Source organism: Pseudochaenichthys georgianus, chromosome 13 (assembly GCF_902827115.2).
Source record: "Pseudochaenichthys georgianus chromosome 13, fPseGeo1.2, whole genome shotgun sequence".
NCBI lineage: Eukaryota > Metazoa > Chordata > Actinopteri > Perciformes > Channichthyidae > Pseudochaenichthys > Pseudochaenichthys georgianus.
This window is the reverse complement of record NC_047515.1, coordinates 10532814-10560169: the sequence shown is the minus strand read 5'-3', so window position 1 is coordinate 10560169 and position 27356 is coordinate 10532814. Positions and strand designations below refer to the sequence as shown.

The window sequence follows — 27356 nt, the reverse complement described above, 5'->3', positions numbered from 1 at the left end:
AATCACTTGCATTGCTTTTAAAGCAATATGATCACATACCAACAACTTGTAATCTGTTCTGACTGTAAACTGGCCATCACAGATAGCATCACTTCCTGCTCCCTGGCTGCACACGTAGCTTTTATTTTTAGTCAGGGAATTTCTTTAATGTAGTTGTTCCCTTTGTGGTAAAAAATAAACAACAGAATGCTGGTGGTTATTCTAATAAAACAAAAGTCACACAATGATTAAAAAGGAAAAGAAACATGTTGTACCTAAGTGAAACATCATAACATATCTGCAGTGTACCTGTTGGTATATCGACCAGATTTTGAAAGCCATGTGAGATACCAATATTTAGAACAAAAACGGGCTTGAAACTGAAAATAAAAACTGCATTTGACAAGCAGGCCTAAGTTCAAATAAGATAAAATGCTACATTACCATAAGCCTTTTGGGGAATAGAACATTGTTATTGTGAAACCTTGTTACTCCAAATGTTAGTCTTCTATTGATTTATTTGGTTAGATTTATATTAAAAAAAAACTTTGAGCTTTTTTTTGTTTTTGGAGATGCAAGGTTTGATTAAACAACAGTATTCAATAATAATAAAAAAATAACTTATGATAGGTCAGAAATGATATACTGCACACGTGTTAAGGGAATACTCTGTCAATATAATCTTAGATAAAACAAAGAAAAGAAAAGTATTGTGTTCTTATAGATCAAAGTAAATGCACACACACACACACACACACACACCTGACATATCATATTTCACGACACTCAACATTCAAACACAGCATTCAAATAGTAAACTACAGTACAAGCTATTGCAATATACATAATATTGAGCTTAAACAGTTTGCCTATAGCGACGGCACTGAAGGAATAACACAGTCTCTGCCCATACAAACTAGCGTTGTCACTAAAATGAATTACAATGTTTTTTATTGTATTTAGCTCAGTTTGCAAAGACTTGATTTGACCTCTCCTTCTTCCTCTACACGTTGCTTTGTTAAAATGGATCTCTCAGGCACTTTCCAAAAAGGCTTGGATTCAACAGACCTCGAATTGGCTAAGACAGAAACGACTTTAGCTAGTGCTGCATTCACGTCATATGGGAAATAAAACAACCCTCCTACAAAATGACTCACTTAAAAAATACTGCTTCGACTCAAAAAAGACTTGAGATTTGGTGATGGGCCCATTTTTTTATCCAAAGATATCTCATGTCACCAAAGAGGAAATTGCTGCATTCAAGCTCGGGGGAAATAATTAAAACAAAGAAAATAATCATTTAAATTGCTGGATTTGGTGTAAAACATAAAGTCAAATAAGTGCATCTGTGGAAAAAACATCATCAAGGCAACTGAAGTCTCCGGAAAACTTCCATCGGGGGGACCTGAAGGCCTCACATGATGAGGTTTCAACATGTCCGAGTTCCCCCTTTGAGCCGCCGTGGCGCAGATATTCCCATATGACATGACTGCAGAGTAAGACATGGTGGGCAAGCAGGAGGCTAGAATCACTCGATGGTAATGGAAGCCAGCTCCTTGGCCTGGGCATGCTGCTCTCCTTCAAACACCTCAGGGGAACTGCCTCCTCCACTGCTCTCCATCTTGGTCTCCTCTGTCGTGGCGCCCGTCTCATCGGCGTCCATCTTCAGGGAGGATGGGGCTTCCAGGGGGTCCAGGGGCTCGGGTGAAAAAAAGCCGGAGGAACTCTCGCAATTCTGGGTAGAGGAGGAGACCTGGGAGATGACGGGCATCTGCACTGAGGAGGAGGAGGGGGCTGCGATGGAGGAGGTGCTTACCGGGTACACGGGCTGATGGTCCGACTCCTCTAGCTCATAATGGACTCCCAGAGCCTCCTCTTCCTCCTGGACCTGGCTCAGGTAGTCGGGCACGAGGAAATCACTGCAGACACCAAAAGAATGAGAGGTGTTCAATGGCTTTTCATTTGCTACATTTATAAAAACAATATATTTGTTAAATCTGTACATTTTGACAATTTAAATGATGGTACATTAGCTAGCATTTCACAAAGATATGTGCCTTAAGCTGCATTCACATGATATGCCAGATCTCTTCCCTCAACGCAAAGTTGGGCACAGAGCCTTCCAGTGAAAAGAGCCAATTATGTTTCATTTCTATGGTAACCGCTAGCTTGCTATAGCTGTCATCTGATTCGTTGCGTGTCGAAACGTTAGCCATAAACAAGGTCGAATTGGAAATAATTTAAACTTTTGAACCGAGTACGCATCACTGAGGTTAGTACTTCTACCAAGTCAGGCGGCACCGCTTTCTCCATAGAATCACAACGGCAACGTCAGTGAAAAATCGTTTTACTTTGTATCATCGTTTTACTACTGAAGACCTATCTTTTTACATTGGCTTTTGTCTCTACTTGAAATGTGTGTGATATGTTCTGTTATTATGTTTGTTCCTTTCAGGACTCCACGTGGTCTGTGTTTTGTTTTTATGTTGACCTTATGTTGACCTTATGTTGACCTTATGTTGACCTTATGCCTCCTGTGGTCATGTTTCTGTGGTCTTACATTTTAACTTTTGTTCTTACTTGTGAAGCACTTTGTGAATTCTATGTCTGTGAAATGTGCTATAATACATAAACTTATTATTACTATTATTATCATGTGAGTGCAGCTTTAGGATGAGAACAATGCACACGACTGATTTACCGGTAATCATTTTTTGATTTTGAGAAATTAGCTTTCAAACAGCTTAACATTCAGCATTTATGAATAGAAGTTCAAAGTATTCAAGGACTCATCTAATAATAGGACCCTCTCAAGAGGTTTCAACTAAATTAATACATTTCAGTTAATAAGTCAATAATGACGGAGCAAATAGTCCATGTATTAATAAGTCAAGACTTTTTCTTTTTTTAAATGTGACAATTTGCTGAAATAATACATCTATGGGATTTGGACTACAGAGGCCTGTACTACGAAGCAAGATTTTCGCTTAGCGGGCTAACTTCAGGGAAAACTCTGGGTTTCCGGTGCTACGACGCTGGTTCTCTTTTTAGCGGGCTAGATCTCCATGGTAACTTATGCTGAGCGGCTAACCAGGGGCCTATACTACGAATCAGGATTTTTGTTTAGCAAACTAACTTCAGGGATTTCCGGTCCTACGAAGCTGGTTCACTTTTTAGCGGGCTAGATAACTTATGCTGAGCGGCTAGCCTGCTCCGGAGCAGGATAGGTTCCAGGATAAGAGATCAACTCAGTGAAAGCACCGCCTCCTGACCAATCAGAGCTCAGTGTGCGGAGGAAATACAGTTTAAAGTGCCGTAGCAGGAAAGACGACCGGCCAAAATCACGACTGTGTGAACGTGAAAATGAATAGAACATCACCTCCCATCTTCAGAGCAATCTATTATTATACTATTATGTTAAGAAAGCTTAATGAAATATCTGCCACAACATAAGTAACCGGATCAAAGTAACATTATGTAGCCTACAGTCCGCGGCACTGAGTGCAGACGTCGATGTGTCCCATTATCATTCATGTCACATCATATCACATGCATCATAATGTATCATATATCTCCTTATCTGAGTCAGCTGGGCCGTATCTGGCCGTGCAACACTCACAGTGTCACAGACTGTATGCAGAAGTATTATTTTAAGCAACACATTAAGTTGACGAAACACTCGAGACAAATGTAATGAAAGTCAGATCGTGTTTTAGACGGGGCAGTGATATCATAAACCTGTTAATGTACGCATTCAAACACTTGTTCTGTTCCCAGCTGTGTTCACCTTGCAGGTGCAGCTCTGTGGCTTTGATCCTGGATAAAGTGTTTAAGTCATGGATGTTTAAAGTTTAACTTCTTCATATGTCTAATATTATAGTTGACTTTTCATTCAGGAAGTATGACGCTGCGCTGTCAGTATGCTTGTCCATGTTTGTGATTGGTCGAATGCTCCAAATACCACCCCTTTCATGTGAACGCGCACCTAACTAGATAGGACACGGCTGGCTTGAGCGATCCACTTGATAACCCGCGTCGTAGTACCGTTTAGCGAGAGCGCGTATGTTTTGGAGTAGGCCAACCGGCTAACTCAAACATATCCAGGTTAGGTTGTACCGGCTTTGTAGTACAGGCCTCAGGTCACAAAAACCAAGAAATGTAAGGAGGAAATGTGGGCTTGAATAAATAAGTGATGGGCATGTGTTAATGGACAAGTTGCACTTATGCTTTTGTGTCAGTTTAGTGAAGAAGTACTGTTTTTGTTTTTATTTCATTCGGTTTAATTTACTCTTATCTCAGTAAGTGATTTAGTACATTTCCCAGAATGCCTTTCAACAGCCACCCAAAAATGTAGTTGTCTTTACTCAAGGATGTATGCATGAAGAAACGGAAATATAGAAAGTTAGCTTAAGACAAGAGTCAATGATTCAAACTGAAGAACACAAAGTGTCTTGTGGGTGCAATATATTCTGGTCTGTGGAGCTACTGCTGTAACCAATACCCATACATTGTATCTGCAGGATTTTTCCCTTTACAACTCGATTTTAGGGCAAACATTTAAACTAAATTACTGTCATTTTACACATCTGATTTATGGCGGCTAAGAAACTAATCCTGTAGTCAGATAGGAAACTGGTTTTTAAAAAAGTTTTCCCTGCTATCTCAATTGTTGTGTTTTCTGACGCGGAAATTATTTCATCACATCCATTGGAGTTCCTAACATATACGGCTTCCATCAAGAACAGTAGGAATCAGAGCTCAGTATCCAGTATTAATAGTCAAGATGGAGTCGAACTGTCCTCACAAAGCGACAGCTGAATCTGACAAACTGCTCTTCAAACCAGAGTAGTTAACATATATATTTTTATGTGCAGACTGAGGATGGGAGTTAGGAGTCTGACTGTAATGCCAGATAGTTTTCCACACTGTTATGATCTCAGCGAGGACCTTCTACAATAAAACTCTTGAGGAGTCAATGGCCCGTTTGAGTCCTGGCGACCTGTGAGGGCTTGAGTTGATTAAGAAGTGGAAAAGTCTGGGAAATAAAAACACTCTTCCACTTTATGAAGACACTGTGTTCTGACTTTCATGAGGCAGGCTGAGCAGCTGATAAAAACAAACAACCCACTCCATTTCGTTAAAACCCTGGTAAAAAAATAAACATGTGTTTTAGGTTTGTCACACTGCTGAAAATAATGTTATTAAACCACCCATGCACATTATAATGATACAGAAATTACCAAGTGTAAAATTAGGTTGCAAAACTGTGAAAAAATAAGCAGTATTTTATACTGACAGCCCTAAAATAAATGCACAATCGCGGGTCAGGGTTGATTACAAATTAACACAATATTAACGACATTTCCTTATAACCACTTTTTTAGATGGTCCATTGGCCAACTAATACGGTGGCCCACGGCGATTTCTCACGGAACGACAGATGGCCCGTACATCACTGCTAGCTAGCAAACGTTAGACTGCTTTAAGTAACTCATGATTGAGCGGTGGAACCACTGATGCAATAAATACTGCTCTTTATATAGTCCTAGGGGAGGGCTATGTTATAAGTGATGACCCCAGGATTTCTGGGCCGCCCAGAGATTCCTAAAACAAAACTGTCCAACTCTACAATTCAGTACAAAAGTCTTCTCACCTGATTCGTATTAAGAAACAAATCTTAGATTTGACTTTAATTTATGACTGAAGAGTATGACTTTAAAATTAGGGATTCAAAATAAACTGAAGTTATGTGAGGTTTTTAAGATCACTGCGCAGTTGGGTTCTTATATTGGCCGTTGATCAATGTATTACAAAAAGTAATTTTCTTATTATTGTCTACTTGTCAGTAAACAGAGCCAAGTGTAACTTCAGGTGTTTGCCATCTCTGTATAAGATCAAAGGAATAGTTCAATATTTTGGGAAATGGCCTTATTCACTTTCTATTTGAGAGTTAAAAAAGAAGACTGATAGCACTCTCATGTATGTAGCTTAGCCTAAAGCGTACGGACTGGAAATGGGAAAAAGGCTTTCTTGGCAGAGGTCACAAAATCCATATTTTTTTACCTTTAAAGCTCACTTCTTAACATTGTTTACCTCGTTTGTTTAATCTGCAAAGACGTTTTCTGGGTTTATAACAGCTTCCTGGTCAGGTTCAATCACTTTTTGTAGTCTCCAAAGGTCACCTGACATTTATTCCCAAATGGCAAATGCTCTAACAGCTCATTGAAATGCAGTTTGTCTCCAATATCCAATGTTTGGGATAAAAATGTATAATCTTCCCGAAATGTAAATCTATTTCTCAAAATAAGTTACATTTTCAATGAATACCATCAAGTACTTCAGGTACTCTTGATCTGAGCATCAAGATCAAGTGCAATCATGTCGGAAACAATTCTACACAACAAAAGTCATAGAGGGAAAACGATCAAATGGACCTAAGGTATGAGAGTCTAAACTTGAGTAACTTTTTGATCCAGGTGAGATCTGAGTAAATGATGAGGGTCAGCGCCCCCGGACTCCTCACCTGCTCTGGAAGTAGTTTGCTAGTTCAGATGCCTCATGGTTCAGACTCCTCAGGTGTACAATTAAATTGCCAGAGTTGGTGAACATGGCCCCACACGTTTTGCACTCGTAAATCCGCGGCTTGCGGATTATGTGTCGGGAGACCCTCATGTGGTGCTTATATTCACCGAAGGACGTGAATGTGGCGCTACATATCTGGCACCGGAAACAGCGTTTACCTTCGTGCTTCAGCCGATGCATCTTTAGGGAGTAGGCCCGTGTGAACTTTTTCCCACAGCGGTCACACTGGAAAGGCTTAATGCCTGGGGGGGGGAGAAGAAAACAACAGAGTTCAGCTGTTCTGTGCATAAGCGTCACATGTCTTGGTATCTGTGTGTGGGTGAGGGTAAGACGAGGGTGCCACATGGTACCACAAAGTCCGCCTTAACTGTTTTCCGAATAAAAACCACCCCCAGAGTAACTGGGAAGAATGAGTACTTCAGTGATATTTTATCCCTCCACCGTAGAACTCTTACACTACATCTTGAAAAGTTTGCAGATACATACAGTAGATCCTTTTTTTGTTTTGCTATGCTTGTGATGTGGGCTTGGGAGGTTTCCCTTTCACACAATAATTTCAAATCAATAGTCCACAAATCAATGTCTTTTACTTTGATATAGTTAACAAATGTTTAAGTGCTGTTAATGTGAAGGGATGGATTCCAACTGATTTCAGATTCAGGTCTGCGTCTTCTTTATACCATGTGTTATTCACAACATTTTTTTATTTAAATGATGACATGCTTTGGGATTCATTATTGAATTATTATTTTCCCCTAAAAAACCCTCATATGAAGACGTTTGAACTCAAAATCGAGCACATGGCACAATCATCACATAAACATATCAACAGAAAGCATTACATTATTTTAAATAAATGTATTTGGAAATAAACCAATCGTTTATATTCTATTCAACTTCATCTAGCGATTTTAGGATCTGTTGAAAGCTGACAAAGGGTTATTTAGCCATTTAGTTTTTTTTTTTTCGACAAACATTAATTTGCAGTGTCATTGGTACATCAAATAATGACCAAAACATAAAATGATTGCTGGGGTTGCTGTTTTTATAAACAAATTAATCGAAATAACATGTGTATTTTCCCTAGAGATTACATGTCAAACAGTGTTACACACAATTACATGTGAAATCGGTGGATGAATACTAAGTTGCCCAAGATCAATACTCATGAAGTTTTCTTTTACCCCATCCCACATACCTGAGTGTATGAGCATATGCTGCTTCAGGTTTTGGATGCGTGTGAATCTGACGCCGCAGGTGGGACATTGGAAGGGCCTGTCGGGGCCGTTGGTGCCTGACCTGGCAGAGGGGCTGATGTAAAGGTGGTACGGATACTGAATACCCTCTAACCTGAAACACAAGGAGAGGAAACATCAAAGTGCTATTCAGTAGGGATGCTCCGATCGGGAATTTGTGGGGGCGATCACCGGAATCAGTATCGGCCGATACCAATCGCCGATCCGCTCGTGTGGGTGCGGGCTATGGGGATCTTCCCTTTAAAGTGATGTTTAAAACTCAGTTAATGGGGCTCATTCACTGGCACTTCCACAAACAACAACCAACATAATTATTACATTCAAATGAATTACATTATTCAAGTTTACATTAACTTTGGATAATAACACGGGAGAACGGGAGCCTCTCTCCCCCTCCTGACAGCCTGTCAGTATCGTCTCATGCAGCTCACTGATCCAGTACTGAGTGACCCAACAGTGAAGAATAAATATATTTATAACTATTTTAGCTTGTTCCAGAGGTAGATAAAATATCTAAGTGTGTAAGGTTTAACTCTTAGTGTGTGTTTTGCTCCGCTCACCGGTCCGTCACAGCGGGCGGAGCTGCAGGATTTCTGCTTCACACACGTTGCATACCGCTATTTTATTGTCATTTTCGGATTCACCTTAAAATACTGCCAGACTGGTGAAGCCATTTTGGCGAGCTTGTTTTGCCGCACACAGAGAAAGGTGTATTTTACGTCATGTGATCGGCCTTTATAGAGAGCACCGATCGATCGGAGCATCCCTATTAGGGCTGAACGATATATCGTGTCATGGCGATAACCGCGATATGCGCATGCGCGATATTCACATCGCAGGGACGTGCGATTTTATAAAAAAAATGTATTAATTTTTTTCTCATTTTTTTTTTTAGGACGTGCGATATTAAGTAGGTAAATGAACTCAAACACGTCATGTTACAATTATTTTGCTGGTTGCTACAAAAGGAAAACTTGCGCGGCGCTCATGTCAGGGGTACTTGAGTGAGTGACATGCCGGCTCTGCATGCACAGCAAACGACCAATCATAATCATTCTTGATCAGATCACAGCAGGCCCCGCCCCGCTAGTTTGCAGACCATCAAAACACCGGTAAAAAATGTGCGAGGCACAGGAGGACAATACCGGCGAGAATGAAGATTTACTTCCAAAAAGAAAAGCAACATCTGCCATCTGGAACTATTTTGGATCCAAAAAGGTTCTTCTCTTCTTCATTCACAGATGAACCCCCTTATTTGAGGGTAAGCAACATGCATTATCATGACATGTTAGATCATGACTTAAGGTATGATGAGTCAACCAGTTAAGATCCAGACGTCCGTGACTAAAATCCTTCATCCGGTTATATATAGTTTAAAAAAAAACGCAATATATATCGCAGGGGGAAAAAATATATCGCAACATCAGTTGTTTTCAATATCGTGCAGCCCTAATCCCTACTATTCAGTAGAACATTTCTACTTTCTTAAGTAGAAGTAGCAGTACAACAGTGTATAACTACTCTGTTACAAGTATAAATCCTGCATTTAAAGTGTTACTTAAAGGGGACATATTATGAAAACTCACTTTTTCAGTATTTGTAAAGATACATTTGGGTTTCTAGGATTCCTACCAACTCACCAACTGTGAAATAAGACATCCCAGTCAGAGTTTTGTTGAATGCTTTGGTCCAAAATCATGGGTTTCTTCTTATAATAATAATAATAATCCTTATATTTATTATAGTGCTTTTCAATGACTCTCAAAGCGCTCCTTACAAATACACATTACACATACATATCATACATGTAATGGTCATGTACTGTGGACAATACCCACAGGAGCAAATTCAGGTGAAGTGTCTTTCCCAAGGACACAACGGCTTTACAGACGCAGCGGCGGTGGGTTTCGCCCCCTTTGATCTGATAATCAATGCACTGCGCCACACCGCCCATCTGCACACCTCGAAGTCATCAAGGCGCTTTACAAGTACACATTGATATCATACATGTACTGTGGACAATACCCACAGGAGCCAATTCGGGTGAAGTGTCTTGCCAAGGACACAACGGGTTTCAAACTGGAGTTCCCCAACGCCCCCTTGATCTGATGATCAAACGCACAACCCACTGTGTCACCCCGCCCGATGTCACATAAAGGCCCGACACACCAAGCCGATTTCGGCCGTCGATAGATATCTGGCCGTCGATGAGCGTCGTGTCTCCTTACTCAGATTGGTGTGTCCCGCACCGTCGTGTCTTTTTGGCCGTGCCGACACCTTCCGTGGCCGATTCACCTTGTTGAATCGGCCGCGGTGGCTGTTGGCAAAATAAATCACTGATTGGCTGTTCAGCTAACAGCCGGTCCACACACAGGCATGAAAAAAAATCTTGAAAAATCTTGATGCTGGGCGTGTCTGAACAGGGTGTCCGCGGGGTCTTAAAAAGTATTAAAAGTTGATAAATCAATTTAGCGAAAATTAAGGCTATTAAAAAGTATTAAACGGCATTTTCCAAGGTATTAAGAAGGTCCACAGCAACGACAACATGAAACACCCTTTAATTTACTGAAACAACATGTTGGGAAACCCCCTCAAGGTGGCCCCATGCATAGCGTGCCATAAAATGCTGCTTTTAAGTTTCGTTGCCTTGCTCCGCTCTGTGGGGGGGGGGTTTATCTGCTGGTGGACTACCTGAGAGATATACAGCAGGAGAACACGCCGTCCACTGCGGAGAATAAGCAGAAGGGCAACCATGACAACCATGCTCTGTGGTCTTCTTCGCTGCTTTTGGTGTATTTTGTGGCGGCAGCAGCGCCACTTACAGGCCTGGCATATGTACTACAGCGTTTCCAGCATTTCCAGCGGTCTAGTGTGAACGGACGCGTTAATGAATCGAATGCGTGTGAACGGAAGACTTTTTTGCGTTTGCGTATGCGTTTTACTGTATGCGTCCTCGTGGGGCCGGGCTCTAAGCCAAACTATATCCGGAGATCTGCTATTTTAAAGTAAGGTCAACACATATTGACCCTAAATATAGTCTATATTAAGAACGAGAAAAGTCTTAACATATATATCGTTTTTTGTAAACATATGACAAATGTGTGAGGGTGATGACGTCAGAGCATCGTCCTATGTGCCGGGCTTAGCCCCGGACAGCCCCAGCCCAATTTAACCCCTGGGTATTTGTGAGGGAGCTCCTATATGGCATTACCGCTGAAGCTCACCAAAGTTTAATATATTTCATAGTTCAACGTTTTGTCAATTGTTTTGTTTATTGGTCAAATAATGGTTTCTGAGGAGTTTTACTGGAATGAAAGAGCACAGAGTACAGAAGCAACAAAGCAGCATACTGCATTAAACCTGACCTTCACAGAGAGGTTGAAGTTCATGTGGAGAGGAGGCTTCAGTAGTCTGTCTGCATTCTGTTTAGTTGTGCTATCTTACAATCAATATAGTAAATGTGAGGTAAAGTGTGTCGCCAATGTAACCGGTTAGAACTTGAAGTTGCGATGAGGTCTTAAAATGTATGGAAACTTAGGGTCTTAAAAAAGGTCTTAAATTTGACTTCAGGATTCCTGCATATACCCTGCTGAAGCTTGGCGATTTTTTGCGAGCAACGCGACCAACAACCAATCATATGAATCTCCCGCCCCCAACATACAAAGCAATAGCAATGTTAAAACGAAGTAAACTGGATATAAACTCCCCAAACAGGCGAAAACCTACCAGTTTCACCCACTGTCTCTGCCACCACCCTCCATGCCTGGTTCCTCCGGTTTGTATCCCGGTAAATAGTTCTGGTAGTAAAGAACCGGGTGATTTGCTACCGTAATTTCTCGTTTGGAATATGAGGAAATTAACTGCGGTCTGGCTCTCCCAGCTTGCACGCGGTTTGATTGGCTAGCGCTTGTACTGGCGGGATTTGCATAAACGGGATTTGATTGGCTGATGCCAGCTTCGAAAGCATCGGGAGCATCAAAAGTTGAACATTGCTCAACTTTTGATGCTCACGATGCTTGCAAAGCCATGCTCCGCTCCCCACAATGCAGTTCGGCGAAGATTCAAAATCTTCTACGTCACCCCATTCAAGTGAATGGGCGAAGCTTTGAAAGATTTTTTTCATGCCTGTGTGTGGACCGGCCGTTAGCAAATCAGTGCATGAGAAGCGAAACGGAAGTGAGGTACGCAAACAAACGATTAGGCACACACAGACGGCTATTATTATTTTCATCTCACCTGGATGCAAGAATTTATTTTACATCATGGCGATCTGGAATGAGGAAACCGAAGACCAACTCAGTTGCCACGTAATTTGCTGCCACACTTCCTGCATGAGGTGGACAATAGCTTCTTCAAGTATTTAACGGACAGGACCCTGGACGATGTGGCTAAAAACATTTTTTATTGTATTGCTTACTATTTTTATCTTATTGTATTTTAGTCGATTGTTTACATTGTGCAGTTCTACATTTGATAATAAACCACTTTTTACCGCTACTGCAACATACTAAACTTTATTTCGTACCTTCATACTACAGCCATTAGATAACTCAACATTAGAATGAGTATAAAATTAGCTATACTACAATAAAAGTCAGAAGATACAGATGTACATGATGATACATAATTTGCCTGTCAGTGTTATGATGTTGTATATTAATATAATCTTGGATTATAATTAGTGGTGCACGATAATTATCGGCCCGATAATTATCGGTCCGATATTAGGAATTATGACGTCATCCCGATAAACCCGATAAAAGTATTAATAGCCCCGATAATATACAATATATTTTTTGGGTAAAAAAAAGAAAAAAGTACTTCGGTGTGGGTGGATTGGGATGAGGGGCGCTTGTTTTTCACTCGGCTCCTCCCGTTTTGCCAGTACTTTGGTATTAGTGGTTTAGGAAGAGGGGAGTGTTTCACAAATCCAGCGCTCCCTAACTCATGCCTGGCTGTGACGTAAATGGTGTGCTGCCGTGAAGCCAGGACAGTAAACAAACATGTCGTCGGTAGTATGGGACTATTTCAAAGTTTCAGAGTTAGATAGTTCGCTTGCTATTTGTATTAACAAATACAATGCAGAAGTTCCACGAGGAGGGAAAAAGGCAACGAGGTATAATACTTCAAACCTGATTAGTCACCTGAAACATCGCCATCGCTACGATGGTGTGTTAACAGCGCACGAAGACGCCTGCGCTGCTAAACTAGCGGCAAATCCAAAGCCAGCTGCAAAGGCACCGGGGCTTTTACCTACCGACGAGGCTTTTGAAAAAGGCAATACTCAAAAAAATACTCAATTATATTTATTTGGGAAAATAAATATGGTCACTTTGAAGAGTCAAAACTGTTCTTGGCTTTGTTTTGTTCATAGTAGTAATGCTCATGTCATTTACTCACTACTAGTCTTTTTTTTACCACCAGGTGTGCAAAAACTACAGGTACATTTAATATATATATATATATATATTATATTATTATCGATTATCGGTATCGGTCTTGAGAAGCAGGAAGTTATCGGTATCGGTTTCAAAAAACCAATATCGTGCATCCCCAATTATAATTATTGATGCATTGAATGTGGTAGCAGCAGTACTTTAAGGTTGCCAGCCACAATAGTTTATTTCTACTTCAGAGAGCTGAAGTTTGTATCACGCAGTCTGTCTTCCGGTTGTTCCCTCTTTTGAATGACAAATACACACTACCGCCGCCTGCTGGCAAGGAGAGCTATTGCCACTCACGCATGCGCAGTGCGTACGTGCTACTTGTCCGTCGGCTGAAGTCTTTGCGGTGTGTTCCAGAGCGACCTTTTGGCCAAGAAGCAGGAGACGTGTGAGGCGATACAACAATCGGGTCGTGTTCTTTGGTGTCAGTTTGGTGTGTCAGGGCCTTAAGTCTCTCAACAGAGTCTCTTCACCCAGGGTTTGAGATATAGCAAAGGTAGTGCTGCGTACCTGGACTCACATTCAGGTTCAGGTCCGGACTCAAGTCCAGAGGTTCAGGTTCAGGTCCAGACTTATAAGTCCGGACCTGAACCCATGGCTTGTGTCAAGTTGTGTGACTAAAGTGAACTTATTGTGAGCTAATTATCAATTGAAAATTAACTCATAATCAACTCAAATTCAAACTCGTCAGGTTTATTGTGCTCCCTTCCAACTTGTGTCTACATTTCTCTACAAAGTACAAATGTAAACTTAGTCTACAAATGACTTATGACAGCAACTACAGTGAACTACTACAAAGTTCAAACATTTATTTAATTACCAAACTAAAGTAACCAAACAGTCCCTGAGCTGACTGAGCCTAAATCCCTAAAACTTTGCTGAAAGGTAGAGTGTAGAGTAGACTATACGCATTACACTGTTACACACCTACTATACAGTATAGGCTACACTGTGACTGTACACCATGTCTTTTCTACAACTCTACATGTGTACATTATACAGTACATACTACATACATAGTGATGTACATACATACTGTTAGAAATTAAAATCAATGTTGATATGGCGTAATTTTGAATTAAATACACTATTTAATTTAAATCAATTTTATTCTGAAAAAACGGAAGTTCACACTTAACTTAATACTTTTATTCTGAAAATTATTCACTTCCGGTTAGCATTAGCATGTGGCGAAATGCTACGTTTTCAAACAGTGAATCGAAGGTGAAATGACACGTGATGTTGTACACTGAGCACACTGGGATTAGCACTCATTGATTGACGCTGAATAACGTTTATCAGGGAATGTTTAAATAACCACAGACACCAGCATATACGTAAGTGCTAGTTTTTTTGCGAGTCCAGGTACCGGTACCCGACGTTCCGGTTTTAACCGGACTTGAACCGAAACTTTTTACAAGTCCAGTACCGGTTCGGCGTACCGGTACGCAGCACTAAGCAAAGGTGCCTAATTTCTCACAAGCCAATCAGATCAGACTTGTTTTCATCAGGAGGTGGTCTTAAAGAGACAGGCACCAAAACGTAGCGTTTTGGACAAAGGGTGAATACAGCTATATTCAGGAGGAAAGTATGAGAAAAAAACATTTTCTTTTTCCATGATTAAAGTTTTTGAACATGTCCAAGTAGAAACCCAAAATATAATCATAAACCTTAAAATGAGCATGATATGTCCCCTTTAAAGATGGGGTAGGTAATTCACTTCAGAAAACCCCTTTTTGTTATATTCCATGGAATGTTCTTAACATCCCGATAGCATTGAATATCTTAAGTGCTTTGGCAACAAATACATAAAAAAAATGTCATCTGTGGTACTGTAAAAAGCACGACCAATCATCTGAGCCGGCCCGGCTAAAATAACTGGATGGCCTACCTGCCTGTCAGCCTTCCATGTGCACAAACTTATCTTGTGCCCTCATTGGTCATGTGCGCGTTCATGTGTGTTGGAGGAGGGGCTCTGTAAGGAAGGGGCAGATTTTTTTCGGCTGCGTACTTTCAAATTCTAGCGCAGTCAAGCTGGTTTCTCCATTCTTACCTACCCTACCTTTAAGTAAGTGTACACAATTATACGAATCTAGATATACTTAAAGTAGATAAATATGCTTATTCAGATTTGTTTCTGACAGTTGATCAATGGGGACTGTCCACGACACTATAAACAAATAAACTAAACTAAACTGATAGCTGTTAACACATTATTAACCCACACTAATAGAGTGGTGCAGGATTAAGACTTAAAACCCAGACATGAGTTAGCATTTTACCACTTCCTGTCCCCTTGCCACATCACAGACTGAGTGGTGTTAATATGTGAGGATTATCCTGCTGAACAAAATGTGTCTTTGCCACAGATTTTATAATCCAAAATCTAATGAAAAATACCAATGTTTGTTTTCGAGGGAACCCTTTTGATGCCAACTTCTGGATCGGCCTATAAAAAGATGTCATCACTGCACCACTCTATTAGTGTTGCTGTGGTGTAAATGCCTAACAAGCTGCCCAGCTGCAATAATAACCAGATGTACAAACAGATTATATCCATAAAATATGGCCAGCTGCAGTATACCAGGCATCCCTAGTGCACCTGTCGGGGAGAACAATCAGCCACAATGTTGCGTGTATTGTTGTGGCTTTCGGGAGTATCAGACCACCATAGTTAAGGTAGTATAATGCATCAGCTTTGTTTGACGTTCAAAGATTTCCAGTTAGATGCCACGTTAGCTTTCACATTAAATGCATCACCCATGTTTGTGGCTCGAGGCTTTTACAATATGCAGCCAGCATTATTTATATTAAACTACATCACGTCTTTGACATTTCAACATGCCACATAATGTATTATCCAAACAGGTGTGTCTCAGACTTCCAGTTGTGAGTTCTACGTCTATATATGCTTTACTGCTTATGACTTGCCTGGCTGCAAGTTGGAACAAATCACGATACCTTTCATCGTCTTCTGCGTGTCCTCCAGGGTTAGAGGTGCCCTGCATCAACGGCAAGCCTTCAGACACTCCCTCATCCATCGACCCTGGAGAGAGGAAGAAAGGAGTGAGTCATATGGCAGCAGCTCTACTGACTACAGGATAAGGTCTAGAGCATGTTGGATGGGGTTAGTTCAGTTTCCAATTAACTGTGCTATTCAACAGATTAGGAAAATCATGCAAGTCTTTCAAGTTCCTTTTTTATTTATGGTATGTATTTATGTTTTTATCAAACAGCATTTGGGCCACCGGGCAATAAAGCTTTCCCCTGAGATAAATACAAATAGAACACACTAGTTGATGAGGCATGCTCAGGACAGGGAGATAAAGCAACAGCATTGTTCTTGGTTTGCAGGTAGGAACTTGTGATCCTCTGTATTATTTATAAAAATATAATTAATGTTATTTATTTCTAACATAATCCTTGGATGGTTTGGATGCTTGCTATATAACAGCATACTTGGACAAGCAACATTGTTTACACAGATTTTCATATTTCTAACAAACCTGTTGTTCACTATACATTTTAAAGAAGACATATTCTGCTCTTTTTCAGGTTTATTTTTGTATTTTGTGCCTCTACTCTACTGTGACATGTTTTTATGCTTTAATGTTCAAAAAAGGTCTTTATTTTCCTCATACTGCAGCACCTCTTTTCACCCTCTGTCTGAAGTCAGAGCCCAGTCTGCTCTGATTGGTTAGCTGGCTCTGTTGTGATTGGTCAACTGCTTAGAGATGTCCCTTCTCTTAGCCTATCACATACAATGTGTTGGAGCACTAATAGATGCATGAGTGTTACTTAGTGATGTCACTTTGTTATGAAAGTAAACAAAAGATTCCAATACAAGCGTTTCAGGCAAGGGGGGTAGAGTGTATGAGAGAAACTCTAGCTTTGGCAGATCATTTACATGGACCAAAACCTATATAAACACACTAAAGGAAAGGAACAAAATCCAACAACATCATAGGGCCTCTTTAATATAAAGGCTGTCAATCATGAATGGGTATTTTTCCTGTTGCCCCACAAAATGAGATAATAACACCCCTTTGGAGGGTTGGTAGGTCCCATGTCATGCTTTTCCGGTTATTGCCCGTCCTCTTGTGTGTTATGAAGGTTTTTATGCATGTCAACGGTCTGCAGAGTCAAAACCCTCAAAGTACACCCTGTAGCGAGTAAAACTCTAACACAGAAAATACCTCCCCAAAACGCCTCGTTGGAGATACGTCACTGTCTATTGTTTACTTCCTGGGTATCGTGACGTTGGAATGGCCAGTAGCCGCGCCCAGAGCTATGACGCGATACGGTCATGCGGTACCCGGAACCAAATGGACCAATCCGTGGAGCCGTTACGTTACGTCCGCGGAGCCGTTACGTTAAGCCCCCGCTGATTGGTCCAAATTGACCAATCCACGGACTTCCTCACACACACACTCAGTGCATGCAGCTCTGCTGATCTCTCCTCCCTGGCTGCAGGCTGATAACAGACAGTTGGGATCGCGGCAAAATTCTCTCTGCAGACCCATTCTCACAGCGTTTATCAACCTTTTTCTTACTCAATATCAAGCCACACTTATTGTTTTTACTTCGGCTGTGACTTTGTGTGTGCTCAGGATGAGTTTTGCTGTGTTTAGCTGTGTATCGCTAAACAAGGAAATCACACCTCCACGGAGCTCAGCACGATTCACAACCAGGGCTCGAGCTTAAAGAGCTTACGAAATGCTTTTAGCACCTGTTAGTGGGCTTAGTATATGATAGAGGTTGCATTTGTATTGTGAAATGTGCCATATGATTTTTTTATTATTGATCTATTTTTAATAAATCACGATTATAACAGCATACAAAAGTTGTCAGTTAGTAACAATCGTTCGTTGCCCTGGAAACATCAATGTCGGCCATTTCCGGCGGTGACGTCATGAGTAGAACTCTGAGCTCAGTCCCGTTTGAATGCATTGAAGGGCCAAATATTATGACAAAGGATGCACAGCAATAAGACGCCAAGAATAATAGCGATATGTTGTATGGGGATGTGGGGCCGTCGCAACATCTGGTTATCGGATGTTTTTCTGGCCAAAAAATTATCAAATGTTGCGTATATGGACAAAACAAGTGCGTCGTATGAGGCGGACTTTTGCTAGACCAGGTAACCCGGGGTCGATGAAACCGACGATGTGTGGGCAGCACATCGAGAGATCGTGTTTCGAACAATCAACAATGCCCGCTAAGGAGAGAGAGTAAAAGCTTTCTCGAAGGTTCGTTTTGCTTTCTTACAACGTTACGTTAACTTAACCTTACGTTTGTCTTGAGGCTATGTTACTTCCCTTAAGAGCTAGCTGTCTTAGCTAACAACAGTTAGCAGCTAACGTATTCTGCAGTTTGTGTTTCCACTGAAAAACGTGATGTAGTTATTTAAGGGTAAGTTAACTAAACAAGTAGAGAGAGTTAAGTTGTGTTTAAAATCGTCAATGTAATGCACATTAAAGGTTTTGTGTTGAGTAGGGGTGTAACGGTTCACAAACATTTCCGTTCGGTACGTACCTCCGTTTTTAGGTCACGGTTCGGTTCGGTACGTTTTCGGTACAGCAGAAAAAATTATCACAAAACATAACATATTTTTTTTAATTATTATTAAACTGTGAATAATGTATTCACTCAAATAAATACAAAATATAATAAAATAAACATTAAGGTGCAGCATTTCGATGAACTGAAATAATCTGTATTTGAACTTTACTGTACTAGTACTCACAAAACAAACTATTAGTTTTGGGTTTTTAATTATTATTAAACTATGAATATTCACTCAAATAAATATAAAATATAATAAAATAAACATTAAGGTGCAGCTTTTCGATGAACTGAAATAATCTGTATTTGTATTTTTATTGCGTGTTCTATCAGGTAAAGCACTTTGGTACCCAGTTATTTATGGTATTGAGTTTGAATTTAGCCTTTGGAAGGTAATTTCCAACAGTGCATTGTAAAGACTGAAAAAACATTTCTTTGTCTCTTAACATTCCTGTAATAATTAGTTTTTTTATTGTTGATATTGTTTTGTTCTTTATTGTTCTTGTGAGAATCACTTTGTAATTGTGTAAGTGCTATATACATAGTTATACTAATATTATTGTTGTTACCATTATTAAAAATGGTTTTCTTTATTTATCGCTGCAGAAAGGATCATGCCAGCCCACATCAAACACCTGATCAAGAACTTGTGAATCTTCAGGCAGAAAAGATGAAAACACCTGTTCAAAGTTCCAGTTTCCTGTACATAGAACCATGCCTATCCTCTGTTCCACATGTCAGTCCTGGGGCCTGTACTACGAAGCAGGATTTTCGCTTAGCCGGCTAACTTCAGAAAAAACTCCGGCTTTCCGGTCTTACGAAGCTGGTTCTCTTTTTAGCGGGCTAGATCTCCATGGTAACTTATGCTGAGCGGCTAACCTGCCCCGGAGCAGGTTAGGTTGCAGGCTAAGAGATCAACTCAGTGAAAGCACCGCCTGCTGACCAATCAGAGCTCAGTGTGCGGAGTTTAAAGCGATCAAGTCACAGCAGAAAGGAAATACAGTTTAAATTGCCATTGCAGGAAAGACGGCAAAAATAATTTTGGGACGAATTTGGGACGAGAGTTAAAATCAAAATACAACACTACAAACGGCAATGAAAATGAAACCGACTGCAAGTTTTGTGTAGCACACAGTTATTAAACCTCCTCGTCAACATAAACACACACGCACAAAACATTTAGCAACCCGCGAAATACACACACACGTAGCTCCAGCTGTGCCGCTGGCTGTGCACCCGAATTCCTGGCCCGCAAATTCGCGGGTCTAGCTATGTACTGAGTGTGTGTATTTCGCGGGTTGAGTGATGTACAATGACAATGGCATCCCGTGGAGGAATTCTGAAATGTTTTACCGTTACATCACAAAAACGCACAGCAGAACCAGACCCTGGAGCGCCGGCCTCTTTATTTACTTACTCCTCTTCATCCCCTATGGGTAATAAGGCCGAGATGAGAACTCTCCATCGCATTTAGTCCTTAGCAATATCCTGCGCCTCTCCCTATGGCCTCTCCCCATGTAGGGATGGGTACCGAGCCCCGGTATTAAACGGGCCCCGGGCCGGAATTATTAAAGACAGTGGTAACGTTAAGCTCCGACGTTATCGGACTTTTTATCGGTACTGGAGACATTTAAAAAATATGTCATATGTATTATTGCTACATACACATTATATCGCAGTTTTAGTTTCGCAATAAGACTACAACATGATGTATTTTCGAGCTTTCCAATCCAGACGAGAGATCTCTCTCTCTGTCTGTGTGCGAGGGGGCGGGGCCATTTGTAAAGGTCTCCTGAGTGTGTTACAGACTGTCATCCTGGTCAATGTGCGAAAAAGTACACGGTCCACCGTCCGGGACGTGTTATTTACAATATCGGACAAGTAGATCTGTCAATTGACTTGTCCGGCGGACAAGTGACGTTTATTGACAAATTATTGATACATTCAGTTTACAAAAGGCAGAACTCATTCGCAAATTGTACATGTCCGCCATTGTTTGTTTAGAAATGTTAGTTTCGGTTCTGCTTGTCGATTCCTAAGGAAATGCATCTCGCCGCTTTCTGTACAGTTAGACGGGGGCGGGAAGTGTAGCACAGTGGGGAAGCAAAACTCGGTTCCGAGTTGGAACAAATAACAATTGTCCGGTACCGGGATTAATAAGAGTTGTGAGGACAGGAGGCCGAGCCCCGCGGACTGCAGCTCTCTCTATATGCTCCGTATCAGCTGATCGCTGCACGGTGCAGCTCAGCGTCTCTTTCTACACACAGCGGATCCGCTGCCCGTTTAACAGCCTCATCTTTGTCAAACTTTCTTATGTTCTTTCTCTAACACGTAATGAAGGTTATTAAGCGTTTTAGCTCCTGTGTTGTTAATATTGACCGCCATTTCCTTTATGAAGTAAAGCAGCCTCCCTGTCTGTCCTCGCGCTGTCCTCACATCCCTGGACCCCCAGACTCGGAGGAGCACAGAGATGTCAGTATTGTTTATGAAGCAGGGTATAGAAAGTACATTATTGAAATGAAAATACTATTTATTTACTTTTACAAACAGTGAGCAGCTGCAGCATGTGTATTGCAGGACATGTGTAAGCGTCTTTGAGTTGTAGAAAAGCGCTGGGCCTATAGGCTATAAATATAATGTATTATTATTATTATTAGGTTATGTCCTATGTGTTGGACATGTGTGGTTGGACTCTGTCTCACAGGCAGGTTGCAGTGTAACATCAGAGGAGACTGGGCCAATTGTACATTCTCAAACTGCACCACTTAGAACTAACTAAACAATGCATAGATTATTTGTATATAATTGTATTCAATAACTGTAAGAAATTAAACAGTATGAAGTGATTTGTAAATAGGAATACAGATTTGACTTAATGTTTTCATAAATATATTTTTCTCCCAGTTTGTCATGGGACTTATTTTTACCCTCTCAAAGAACCGGAATCGAGAACCGAAAATAACCGGAATCGAAAAACATAACCGGAATCGTTAAAATCCAAACGATACCCAACCCTATGTGTGATGCAGTAAAATCTTACCGCTCACTTACGTTAACGGTGTCGTAAAAAACGTGGGAAAATGTAAAATACGATGACGAAGAAGAAGATTCCAGTGGCCCCAAGTTTTGTCCATTCTGGACAAGTGAAAAATGTATTCGGACAAGTAAATTGCCAAACTCACTTGTCCATGGACAAGTACTCTCTAAAAACTTTTTCTCACACTGCTGGTTAGTGGTTACTCTGGGTTCTATCTTCAGGACAGTGTTGGATTTTTTTGTTAATTGGATGGGACTTGATTGGATTCAATATTAGAGTAATCTTCTCGTTTGTGTGTTTTTTTCAGTGGGCACATGCAAAAATGAAAAATACATATTTTAATTCACTCAGAAAATGTTGAAACTGACTTGCGGTTTCATTTTTATTTTTTTGCCATTTTTGCCATAATAGTTTGTGTCCGTGAACGGCCGACTGTTGTATGACGCAAATGCTGCGGCTGCAAGGCATTGTCGGGAAGCATTTTCTCCTCTCCTTTCGGTTAGGGAGGTCCAGTGGTTCCTAAGCTAAAGGAGGTTATAAAGGAAGTTTGAAACCTCCTTTCCTTTCATCTAGAGAATTGGAACGGCACTTATCATGGCTGCCACTGAGGGACTTCCGGGTCATTTCACTCCGTTAGGAAGGTTCCTAAGCTAAATGGACTATTCGACTTCAGCCCTTATTTCGGAAAAAAGTCCCATGGACCGGAGGTAGATGGGCGTGACTTTGCCACTCTATTGGAGCTACAACGAGCCGTTAAAGGCAGAGAGTGAAATTCAGTGAATACACGTAGTATACAGAGATGCTGTTTGAGAAACCAATGTGAGTTTGGAAAATTGCACAATATAAATATATTCTAGTAGACCTCAACAATGGAATTATGATCAGTGGAAATGGCCATGACATGGGACCTTTAGTCGGACATGCTAAAAATTACAGCTCATAAATATAGACAAACAGTGCTGAAATTACAAAATGTCTGTCTTGGTTTTGGAGAGGCCTAAACATACACTTCCCTACAAACTCCTAATATATAAAAAGGAGAACAAGACAAATCCAAAGGGTGTTTAATTCTGCTAAGACAAATCCGCCGGTTAGGGAGGTCAATTAAAGAAATGCTGTGGATATTTCAGGTAAGGAGGACAGCCCTACCTATAGAAGAAGACTGTGGACTGATGAGGAGCTCCTCCTGGACCTGTTCACTCCCTGGCACCGTCTGCTGGTCACTCAGCGAGCTCTGGGAGGCGCTGACCGCCTGCGAAGACGCTTCTTGGACCTCTTCATCACTGAGTCGCTCCACTTTCACCCTCACATTTACATCCTCTGCCGGCATTGGTGACGACACCACCTTGGAGCTTTCACACGTGAGGAAGTCGCTGAGCCGCCGGCCAACCACCACCCCTGACGTCTCCGCGGTGCCCTGATCCAAACAACGAGGGCTCTCGGGGAGCTTTGATTTGTCCGAGTGGAACCTGCGGTCGATACCGAAGGGGAAAGTCCATGGGAAGGCCAGAGAGGACTCCACAGGCTGCGCAGTGCTGTCTGAGAATGACAGGGAAGGGTTGGGGATCTGAGGGGAGGTGTTGACCATCTGCGTAGTGCATTTGAGCGGACTCTCAGGCGATGCCATTGTCACAAAGCTTTTACGTTTCCGTCGCGATTCGCGGCATATAGGAACGTTTCTCTCCATCACGCTGCAGTCGGACGAAACAGGCGACACACTGCCGTCCAGTGGCGTGAGCGCACAGTTCGATGAGGCGCTCTCCGGTGCCGATTCGTGCGGTTTATCTGCCATAATGTTGTTATTATTACTGTTGTTACTCGCCGTCCACAGAATGCTAGACTTCATGAACTCTGAACATGTGCTTGCAACGGCGAACATCTGCATGTAACTCGCAGCTGCCAAGACGTCGATGATATTCTCTGTGCTAATAGAGAGCGTAGACGTGTATGCATATTCCAACAGAGGAGCGAAGCCACTGACGGTCACGTGATGAAGATCCAAAACAAACTTGTCCTCCTCCTCGGGCCGGCCCACCAGTTTTGAGCGGAAGAATTCACTGCAGCAGACGAGGACCACTTTGTGGGCCAAGAAGAGCTTGTCTTGGACCCGAATGGTGACATCACATAAGTGACCTTGGTTGCGTAGAGCATTGAGCTTCTCAAGCATCTCCTGGCTGTGGGAGGTGGAGCTGTGGGTGAAGGTTTTCACCCCCATGTCAGAGTCAGTTTATGACTGTGTACAGGAAATACGTCCTGCAGAGAGATGGGAAAAGAAACAAAAGAACATTTAAAATAAGACAAAACCATATGAGCTGTACCTCAGGAGAACTATTCTTGTAGGAAAACAAAACATTTGGCTGTTTGGACAAAAACTTTTTTTATTAAGCTTTGTGTAATATTTTACATGATTACTGTTTTTACATAGCAATAGCATGTATTGTGAATACCTAACTAAACAAATGAAAACTCTTGTGGTTTAAGAACCAAGTGTCAAATGACAGATATCACAGGGGACTCTCACTAAACTCCTCCATTAGAAATCAATAAAGACTAAATGAATTGTTATATCCCACACTACAAAACACCAGCACCATGGTAAAGATGGGATTAATTAAAGCCAACCACATTGTGGAAGGCAGTGGGTATCAGTCGAGAAAAATACTAAGGTTCCCTCTGAGGGAAAGGGGGGGTGAAAGCAGGGTAGGGAGCACGGAGGACAAAATGCCAAGTTATGTAACAACAATCAAAGCAGATGCGCAGCGATGTGAGCCAGACCCATGTGGAGGCCAGTGCACTACAGGATGCTCAGCAGCTGTCTGCGAGACATGTGGATTCTCTGAGGCATGAGATTTTCCATCAAACAAAAGCTCAAGTGAAGGGGCTCTTGCAGGGAGAGCGCAATCCCCTTTATATACACACACACTGTTGGCCCAGTAAAGGCAAAGTGAATTATAGACCAGGGCTGCGGAGGTGCAACACGACCACGAAACTGGGCTTGGAGAAAAAAAACTTAATTTCCACTGTGGGGGTTTCTAAAGGATAACATATCTCCTCTAGGAGGATTATTTTGCTCCATGATCTCTATTAAGTTCTTCCTGATCAGAAAGAATGTGGAGTATTTGAGCGATGATTCATACAAATACAACATAATATGAATTACAACTTGAAAAGAGGATACATAACAGTATTCTACTAAAGGGAATAAAACTGTGCAGTGTACAATAAAACAATTATAATGTTGCTTTATCTTTTACAAAAAAAATAGTGGTTATACTTTGGTCTTATGCCTAGTAACTTAAAGACAATTCAAAATGTTAAAAGGAAATGCTGTGGCTGACATATAACCTTATAGCAACAAATCAATATATTGATTATTTCGATATTGAGTTTCTTTAGGAAAATAAGAACCATCTTTTAGCTTCTCAAATAAGGATCTGTTGATTGTTTTGGTTTAACTTGAGTACTCACTTACATTGAACAAATGTACCTTGTTTTTTTTCTTATTTAAAAAACAAAAAATCTATTTTAAGGCATGACTGGAAATGAATGGCATTAGTTGTAACAATGTTACATACGTATATATCAACAAACGACATAATTAAGAGACAGCAACAACAACAGTTAAAAAAACTACTCATAATCATGATGGTGAAATAGCAGAGGAGGCGTATCCTTCAACCTGGTACTTTTACTCTGTTTACATCAAGTACGCAAGCAAGTGACAACAAGCGCAAGGTTGAGACAAACTGCCGAGGGCTGCACACAAACGGCACAAAGATTGTTTAATGTATTTATGTTAGGCATGGGGCTAAGTGACTAGTGATGCTGTACACGTAACACGTTTGCAACAACAATCACAGTTTAGCAAACACTAGCTAAGTGTCAAGCTGTTACGTCAAGTCGGCCAGGAGACGAAATGTGCATCCGGCTGTAACTATCAAAATAAAAGACAGGTGCCCACGCCAATTATTTTAGCTTCAAAATTATGTATTTAATATAATAAATACTACTGTTTATTTTCAATGAATTGATAAATCGATACAACCCTTACTATAGATACAACAGTAACGTTTTATAAAGGCGGAATAAATAAGAAGTCCATCAAACAACCTTTTATTTTTAAGGCGAATTAGCTACATTTCCGGTTTGACCGTGAATAACCATCGACGCAGACTCTCCACATTAGCTAACTACTCTTAGCTACGAAGCTATCCTAGCCGATACACACAGTATTATTATTTACCAACTTGGACATTATTAATGTGTACACAACAAAGTATCCATATTAAAGTACACACCGCAGGGTTACAGTTATCTGACAGACAGCACGAAGGGGGTTTACCTTCTGTGATGAGGCCCTTGGTATCTGCTGGGCCTCGGGATGCAAAAGCTCAGCTGACAAAAAGCAGCGATGGTGGGAGACAGCGGTGCGCCCTGCCGCTTCGCTCCGGCCACTCACATTCCCTGCGCTTCTCATGCAGTTGTCAGCCTGCCAGCCGCCAAACTTACATCTGAATTAACGCTCACAATAATTAACATGACAACAGGCTAAAGTTAAAAGTTGTTGAGGTGCTGTTATCATTCCTTTGTGCTCCCCTGTCTTTTCTGCGCTCTATTTGTATCCCCACAATGCAACGCGCATCTCTCACGGTACTGTACAGTAACAGGAAGTCTCACATTCAACATGTACAACTTAACTCAGGCACTGCTCAGACATTTGATAAAAATCAAATTTATTCACACTTCTATGTACCTGGTAATCTCATCATAACATGCTCATATCATACACACTAACATATATTTCATTTTTAATTATATTTTTAAATGTATTGTAAAATATGGATGTATAGATGTTGTTTTCACTTTTCCATACAACCATTCTCTTCAGTAAGGTGAATTATATTAATGTGTAGGTGTCTATGACACTGTTACTGTGTAGCTATATGCTTCCTGGGGGAAACAAGTGATGATTGTATGATGTTAATTCCTCTTATTGTAATGTTTTAATGCCAGACATTAAGAATATTACTATTATTATGAATGCATTTCTCCATATTGATGAATCTCTGTGAAAACACCAGGGACAGTGATGGATATACATTTCTATTCCTGATAGATTTTGATATGTTATATTTAATATATTTGTTGGACTGTTGTCTGTAACCTTAATCATTTTGTATTTAAAAATTATTAAGGTTACAGACAACAGTCCAACAAATATATTAATTTGTAACTCATTTGGTCTTTAAATCTAATATGCTCCGCTAGCTGTTAAAGAATAAGACTGGTATTAAATAGGATATTGTTACACATGAACCTGTTTCTGATTCTGATCTGATATATGTTAAAGTATGTCACTGTTCATTCATGTTAAATGAAGGTTTCTCCCATTCTTCTGCTGCTGAGTATGCTTTTATGGCTGTCTTTATTTAAGATGCCTGAGCAGAGAAGTGATTCCCATGTCTGAGGATTTTACAGAAGATCTTAAGGTGC

General features: G+C 40.9%; 1 protein-coding gene across 3 annotated transcripts; it reads right to left on the bottom strand.

The window, feature by feature from the left end:
- Nucleotides 1-913: 913 nt before the first annotated feature.
- zbtb44 (zinc finger and BTB domain containing 44) lies at nucleotides 914-26497 on the bottom strand. 3 transcript variants are annotated; one of them, XM_034097305.2, is made up of 6 exons: nucleotides 26206-26497; nucleotides 23013-24116; nucleotides 16193-16307; nucleotides 7760-7911; nucleotides 6503-6803; nucleotides 914-1898 (listed from the first exon to the last, which is right to left on the bottom strand). In XM_034097305.2, the coding sequence occupies exons 2-6, from the start codon at nucleotides 24076-24078 to the stop codon at nucleotides 1508-1510; spliced, it is 2025 nt and encodes a 674-aa protein (XP_033953196.1). In that variant the 5' UTR covers nucleotides 24079-24116; nucleotides 26206-26497; the 3' UTR covers nucleotides 914-1507. The 3 variants fall into 3 exon arrangements, with proteins under 3 accessions (XP_033953196.1, XP_033953197.1, XP_033953198.1); XM_034097306.2 differs by having other exon boundaries at nucleotides 16223-16307; XM_034097307.2 differs by having other exon boundaries at nucleotides 1772-1898; nucleotides 6720-6803.
- Nucleotides 26498-27356: the final 859 nt, after the last annotated feature.